This window comes from Humulus lupulus, chromosome 1 (assembly GCF_963169125.1).
Source record: "Humulus lupulus chromosome 1, drHumLupu1.1, whole genome shotgun sequence".
NCBI classification, from domain to species: domain Eukaryota; kingdom Viridiplantae; phylum Streptophyta; class Magnoliopsida; order Rosales; family Cannabaceae; genus Humulus; species Humulus lupulus.
In genome coordinates, this window is record NC_084793.1 from 80,586,843 (window position 1) to 80,594,857 (window position 8,015).

At 35.2% G+C, this 8,015-nt stretch overlaps 1 protein-coding gene across 1 annotated transcript; it reads left to right on the plus strand.

Moving 5' to 3' along the window:
• The first annotated feature begins 1,475 nt into the window (after nt 1–1,475).
• LOC133817249 (uncharacterized) lies at nt 1,476–4,038 on the plus strand. Its single transcript, XM_062249714.1, has 2 exons — nt 1,476–2,732; nt 2,803–4,038. Exons 1-2 carry the CDS (start codon nt 1,476–1,478, stop codon nt 4,036–4,038), a joined length of 2,493 nt encoding a protein of 830 aa, XP_062105698.1.
• Nucleotides 4,039–8,015: the final 3,977 nt, after the last annotated feature.

Genomic DNA, 8,015 nt, shown 5'->3' on the forward strand with positions numbered 1-8,015 from the left:
GAAGGAAGCTATTTGCCTTACAGAGATTGAAACTACACAAGGAAAGCTGCTCGAAGAAGACCTGCTCGAAAGACGTACCAGAGTAACAATATTGATTCAAATTTCATGAGATATTTATGTAACCAATATTTAAATGTATTTTTTTTGTGTATTTGTATTATTTTAAATATGTAATCAGTTGTAACAATCTCACACTACACGTGTAAGACCTAGATCACTTTTGTACGACCCTTGGCCCATTAAGAGACTCTATAAATAAATATCTCTCATAATCATTATTTTCCTATGCGCTTTACATACAAAATCTCTATCGAATTGTATTCTCTCTCAGGCTTAGGAAACTGAGTTGAACCTTATTCTTCTTGATCTTAAGTCTGAGGCCTTCTTGATTAATAAAAGTGCAAGTGGACGTAGGTCATTACTACTCTTGGGGCAGAACCACTATAAATCTCTTGTGTCGTTTTACTTGATTTTAGTTCTCTAAATTATTTACTATCGTTCAATTTAACTCAGTGTCGTTGACCAAAACGCTGGTCAAGAAATGTAAAATAAAGAAACAAAATATTTTGATGATCTAATTTAAAAAATAATAACTAGCAGTTTTGCCCCTCGAACTTATGACACTACCAAATCGTTCCCTTTAAAATATATGAGCTATTAAATTTCTTTCCCGAACTATGCTTGTCACAAAAACATGAGACTTCTCTTAGTTTCCGTCCTAGGTGGCTAATAGAATGTTGATGTAGCGATTTGGGCGGTAATATGGCATTCCCACGTCAATGCCAAGTGCTGAATAATTAGTATTTTTACCCCCTAAACCTTAATTACTACCAAATCATGCCCTTTTAAAAAAAAATCAAACCTTAATTAATAAAAAAATCTATTGTTTTATAGTTCTTAGAAAAATTAATTCAAACCATAAAAAATCAAAAAATTAAAAAATATATATACTTCCAAATAATTTATTAAAAATTAAAAAAATCTAATTAGTAACAGATTTAAATAATTAAACTTTTTTAATTATTAATTGAAACATATTAAAATAACTAAAACAAAAATTTAACAAATTAACTTGTTTAATTTATCTTTGTTCCTCTTTATTCTTCTCCATTTCTTCCGAGAGAGTTTAGAACATTTAACGTTTAGTTTTAGGCACCCATGAGTGTGAAGAACCCAAAAATATTGCAAGATTATCACCAAACTCCGATTAACATTCAAGCAAAATTATCACCCTAAAAAGAAATATCAATGCATGATATTCAAACGAAATAATATGTTGAACATAAATAACCAAAAAACACGTAAATTATCAATAAACAATTGCAAAGATATCAACAAACCCAAGTTTATATTTAAACAGAATAATTAATTAAGTTTAGGTTAGAAACTAAAGTTTTAATTTTAATTTGTTTTAAAATTTGTACATTATAAGGTTTTCTCTCTCTAGCTTTCTCTCAGCTCTCTGAGCTGGTGCCATGGCAAAAACGAGGGCAAGGATGCAGAGCAAACCTAAATCTTCTCTTAAGAAAAAGAAAAAACGAGGGCCTGATTCTAGTTCTGATGTAAGGAAGACAAAATCCATGGATGAAGTCCTTGGAATTGAACCAATAAATTTCTCAGATGAGGAAATTGAAGCTGAGCATGTTGAACGTCATCTGCAACCAGCGAATAGTTCAGAGGAGGTCTCACCTAGAGCAGTTATGAAGGAGCATCAACAGAGAGAAGAAATTCGATTGAAATTTGCTCAGGTCATGGAAGCTAAGAAATTCATGGAAGCTCATCGGCAAACTGCATCTGCGATTTCTCAAGGCAAGAATGTCACACCTCCTATCTTGAGATCTGGCAATATAATGCAAAATCTAGATTGCAAATTTGCCGATTCTGCGGCGAAACAGAAAATCAAGATCACAATGGAAGACATTGAAGATGAAGTGGACTACTGGAAATCCTCTATGGTGTGCTATGTTCTAGGAGCAAACCCACCATTGTCAATTTTAGAAGGTTTTGCTCGTCGTGTATGGAAGGATAAGGTTGAAAAAGTTGGCATGTTGTCTTATGGTATTTTCCTAATTCGATTTGATTCTGTTGAGGACAGGGATCAAGTGATTTTGGGGGGTTATATTTTCTTTAACAAGAGGCCAGTTATTATGAAAGCATGGGACCCTAATGTTAACTTCAAGAAGCAGGATATTCAATCGGTTCCAATTTGGGTACAATTGGATGACCTTGAACTGAAATACTGGGGAGAAAAGTCCTTATTCAAAATCATCAGCCAAGTGGGAAAGCCCCTGATGGTCAACTCTATTACTAAAATAAGGGACAAGTTAAGCTATCCCCGGGTTCTCATTGAAGTCTCTTTGAAGCAAGCCTTTCCAGATCTCATATGGTTTGAGGATGAGCATGGTTTTAACACTTCAGTGGCTGTCACGTATGAGTGGAAGCCAATAATTTGTGACCACTGTAAGGGGATGGGCCATGATTCTAGTGCTTGTAGGCGAAAAGAGGGAAGGAAGCCAGAATGGGTTGTCAAGAATACAGAGAAGCCAACTGGTTCGGGAGAGAAAACGCTAGACTCGAATAAGGATATGACCTCTTCTTTGAATACAAAAGCTGGTCCGAATGGTTTCAAACCAGCAACAAAGGTGTGGAAAGTTAAAGCCAAAGACCCCCTAGTTAACACTTCGGTAGCTAATTCATTTCAGGCTCTAATAGAATCTAATGGTGGGGATCTGGTGCAAGATGAGCATAATGAACAGCAGAGTCAAAAACTGATGGAAGATGGAATTCAATGTGGAAATACAGAAGGAGGGGGAGCAGCTTCTCTTTCCAATGGATAAAATTATTAGCTGGAATGTCCGAGGGATTAACAGCCAACAAAAACAGCGGTTAGTCAAGCAATTTATTGCTACTCAGAGGGTTGGTTTGGTTGGTCTTCTCAAGACAAGAGTTAAGGCTCAGAAACTAGGAGCCTTATATCTTAATTTGTTTACTGGGTGGTGCTTTACCTCCAATAATGCCTGGCATTCTGGAGGGCGCATTGTTGTTAGCTGGAACCCTTCTAGCTTTAATGTCAATATCATCAAGTGTACTAGTCAGTTGATCCATCTTGGAGTTGCAACTGTTGACAATAAGAACTTCTTTTTTGTCACTTATGTCTATGCTTTTAATGATGAGGAGGGGAGGAAAAGGCTTTGGAAAGATCTTCAAGATCTGTCTGTTATGGGTCCTTGGATTGTAATGGGAGACTTCAATGACATTTTAGCAAAAGAGGAGCGAATTGGCAATAGAGTTAGATATAAAACATCCACTGATTTCACTGACTGTGTAGCAAACTGCCAACTTGAAGATGTCAAGTATAGTGGGAGTTTTTATACTTGGTGCAATAAACAGCATGGAGAAGACAGGATTTATTCTAAGATAGATCGTGTGCTGGCAAACGAAGTTTGGTTGAGTTTATTCCCTGATGTTGAGATTGTGTTTTTGAATGAGGGGCTGTTTGATCATACCCCAGCTGTCCTCACCGTTTATTCAAATGTCCCTTGTGGTAGGAAGCCTTTTAAGTATTTCAATATGTGGTCTACACATCCAGAATATTTTGATAAGGTTAAAGTGATCTGGCAGCAGCAAGTTACAGGGAAAAAAATGTATCGAATAATTACTAAGTTGAAGGCTCTAAAGGCAGTATTCAAGGAGATCAATGCTCAAGGCTACTCTGATATAACTAGTGCAGAAATTCAAGCTAGAGACCACCTAGTTGAATGTCAAGATAAGCTTCAGCGTGAACCCTTAAACCCTGTCATACATGTCATGGAGTTGGAAGCTAGAAACAGGTATGCTAAGGTTCACAAGGATTATTTTTCCTTTTTGCAGCAGAAATCTAAATTGAATTGGGCTAGAAATGGTGATGAGAATTCAACATTATTTCACATCAGCATTCAGGAGAGAAGAAGGCACAATAGAATTCTCTCTATTGTTAACTCAAAGGGTGATCGGGTGGATGAGCTAATACAGGTTATTGAAGCTTTTTTAAGCTACTAACAGGAACTTCTGGGTAGTAAGCTGCTGCAAAGAAAGAAAGTGTTGGCTGGAGTTATGAATCAAGGCCCTAAAGTAATAGAATTGCAATCAGAACTGCTCTTGACAGCTTACACAAAAGAAGAGGTTAAGAAAGTGTTCTTTGAAATACCTGGAATTAAAGCACCAGGTCCGGATGGTTATGGGAGTTTATTTTACCAAGAAAACTGGGAGCTAATTGGAGATGAATTTGCTGAAGCTATAATTTCTTTCTTAAAGTCTGGGCAGCTCCTTAAAGAGATAAATACCACGGTGCTAACACTTGTTCCCAAAACCAAGTGCCCTAATACAGTGAAGGATTATAGACCGATAGCCTGCTGCAATGTTATTTACAAAGCAGCTATGAAACTGATATGCTCGAGACTCAAAACAGTCCTCCCTAGTCTTATGGCTCAAAATCAAGGAGGTTTTGTTCAAGGTCGTTTCATAGCGCACAATATAATGATTTTCCAAGACCTAGTCTGTCATTATGGGAGGAAATCATCAAAAGCCAGTTGTTTAATTAAATTAGATTTACAAAAGGCCTATGATACCATTGAATGGAGCTTTATTGAAGAAATGTTGTATGGTTTCCATTTTCCTGAGCATTTTATTCAGCTGGTCATGACATGTATAAGAACACCACGATTTTCACTCATGCTCAATGGGTCGCTGCATGGCTATTTTGGAGCCAAAAGAGGGTTGCGACAAGGGGATCCGATATCACCTCTTATTTTTGTAATGGGAATGGAGTATCTCACTAGAATAATGCAAAGAGTTGGCCAGAAATCTGACTTTATATTTCATAACAGGTGCAAAGAACTAAAGTTAAATCATCTCACTTTCGCAGATGATGTCTTACTGTTTTGCAATGGTGATTATAAGAGCATCTATTATCTACTACAGGGCCTCACACTATTTTCGCAAACATCAGGACTGCAGCCTAATGCTTCGAAGTCTGCAATATATTGCAGTGGGATGAATTCTAATGAGGTCCAGCGCATTTTGGAAGCTTCGGGATTTAGGAAAAGTGATGTTCCGTTCAGCTATCTAGGAGTCCCCATCTGTGCCAAACGTATCTCTGCTAAGGATTGTAGCTTGCTGGTGGATAAAATGACTACTAGGATCAGGACTTGGAGTACAAGGAACATCTCATTTGCAGGTCGGGCAGTCTTGATTAACTCTGTTCTCCTTTCCATTCATTCTTATTGGAGTCAAATTATCCTGCTGCCCAAGAAGTTGATTAAAGAGATTAAGGCTATCTGTTGAGCATTCTTGTGGACTGGTCAACATATGATGGCTGGAGTAGGGCAAATAGCTTGGGACAACATATGTAAGCCTAAAGCAGCAGGAGGTATAGGCTTCAAGAATATTTCTGAATGGAACAAAGCAGCTATGTTCAAGTATGTATGGGCTGTAGCGGCTAAAGAAGATAATTTGTGGGTTAGGTGGGTGCACAGTGTGTATATAAAAGAAGGAGAATGGTGGGATTACATTGCCCCGGTACATGGTAGCTGGTATTGGAGGAAGGTTGTAGCAATCAAAGACAAAGTGAAGTCTCTTGTGGACTTAGCTCTGTTCACTCAAGGAAGATATAAGATTGCATAGGGTTACAAGCTTCTATGTCCTGTACATGATCGGGTCAATTGGAGCAAGGAAGTGTGGGGGAGTTGAATACCCCAAAGCATAGTTTCATGCTATGGCTTGCTATCCAAGACAGGTTGAAGACTAAAGCAAGATTGTATCGGTTTAATGTTCTTGCTGAAGCCAGATGTCAATTTTGCTCAGTGGAAGATGAAACAACTACTCACCTATTCTTTGATTGTCCATTTTCTAGTGAGTGTCTCCAACATATTAAGAGCTGGGTTCGCTGGGGGATATCTTCGTGCCAGCTGCCTTGCATTATGAGGGTGTTTAGAAGAATGAAGGCAACAAAATTCAGGAAAATGGTTCTTTCAGCTATTATTGCTACACTGGTGTATCATTTATGGAGAGCCAGAAATGAAAGACTTTGGCTATCCTCCCTTGACAATCCAAAAAGCATTGTACAGAAGATTAAAGCAGCTAGTAAGATTAGAATTCAAAGTGTCTAGCCAAAAAAAGTTTCTACGAAGGATTTAGAATGGTATACTGTATTATAAATATAATGTAATCAATGTACAGATCAAAGAAGTATGCTTTTAGACCCCTTTAGTGGGTGCTGTTTGTTTGTAAATTGTTTTTGGAGTAATGAAATTCACTGCTGATTTACCAAAAAAAAAATTTGTGCATTATATATATTTTTTTTAAAATTAATTAAATATAAAAAATTAGTATAGGAAGGAGAAGAGAAAAATAAAATAAATGAAAAGTAAAAAAAAAAAAGTTATTTGTTTTATTAATTAAATTTTTTATTTTTTAATATTTGTTAATTTGTTTGCTTAATTTTAAAATTTTAATTTTTTTTCTTTTCTTAATCCCTTAAAATGATTTTTTTCTTATTTTTTTTAAGGTTTGAATAATTTTTTTTAATAAAAATGGCAAAATTTAGTAGTGTTCAAAGTTAGGGGTAAAAATGTTAATCATTCTGCATATGGCATTGACATTTAACATGACAAATAACAATACCTTATTAGTGTTCAAATTGTCATATCAACATTTTGTTACTCACATAGAACTGAAACTCACAGAAATCTCACGTTTCAGTAATGTGCATATTTCAAGCTAAAATTTTAACAACTTATATTTTAAGTGGCACGATTTGATTATGTCATAAGTTTGGCAGACAAAAATACTAATTATATTCTTTAAAAATAAAGTAGAGAACCTAACGAGATTGCATGTTATTTAATTTAGAGGACCACAAACACTACATTTGTGAGGTAAAGATGGTACAGTCGAGATAGAGTGTGACTAGTATTAAAGTCTCAATTTACTACCAATAACATATGGAACAGTTAGTGGATTTAGCTCCTGATTTTTTGTTATTAGTATGATTTTACCCTGACTTTTGACTTTGTATTTGTTTCCCCTAAGTGGTTTTACCTCTTAAGTTTAACACTATTTACAAATCATTAGTTACAAATGGATATAATGGTCTTTTACAAAATTTATCATATGGCTACTTTTTTACCAAAATAACTATGCATATAAGATTTATTATATGGTTATTTGCATATAATTATCAACCCATTACAAAAAAACAAAAAAAAAATCCTTTCAATATATAATTTTTTAAAAATTAATATATGAAAAAAAAAATAACATGAGTTAATATATAAGAGCTCCTTGGCAAAATAGCCTTTTTTGCCACCACCACCGGCGACCACTGCCCCTTGCCACTGCCACTACCACCGCTGGCAAACACTACTCATTATCGGCTGCCATCGTCTCTCCACGAATCCGGCCACCACCCATTCAAAAGGTTGGTTTATATTTTTATGAAAAATGAGATTTTTGATATTGTTTTTGTATATTTAAAATGCAAAATGATTATTTTAGTATATTGAAAGTATAAGTAGGGATTTAGGTTTATTTCTGGAGTTTTATTGAGGTTAAGGCTGGAAATCTGAAAATTTTAATAGTGGTTTTGGCCATTTTCGAGATAGAGAAACCCAGAATTTTTTGACAGCTTATCTAATTTTTTGATAAGGATCTGATATTTTACACCAGCTTTCTAAATTTCAGACCGAGTAGTCGTATTTTTTCGACCACTTGTCTAAATTTTAGACCATCTGTCGAATTTAGACAAGTAGTCTAAATTTTAGACAGATCGTCGTATATTTTCAACCACCTGTCGAATTTTTAGCTAGGTTATCGAATTATCAAACAAGTTGTCTCATTATTAGATAGGTTGTCGAATTTCTAGATTTTCAACTTGATTTTCATTTTTTTATATAACTTTTCAATCAAAGTAATACCAATAATTTATATTTGTTTATTGTATTATTATTTTTTTCAGATGTCATTAAAAAATATTGTAA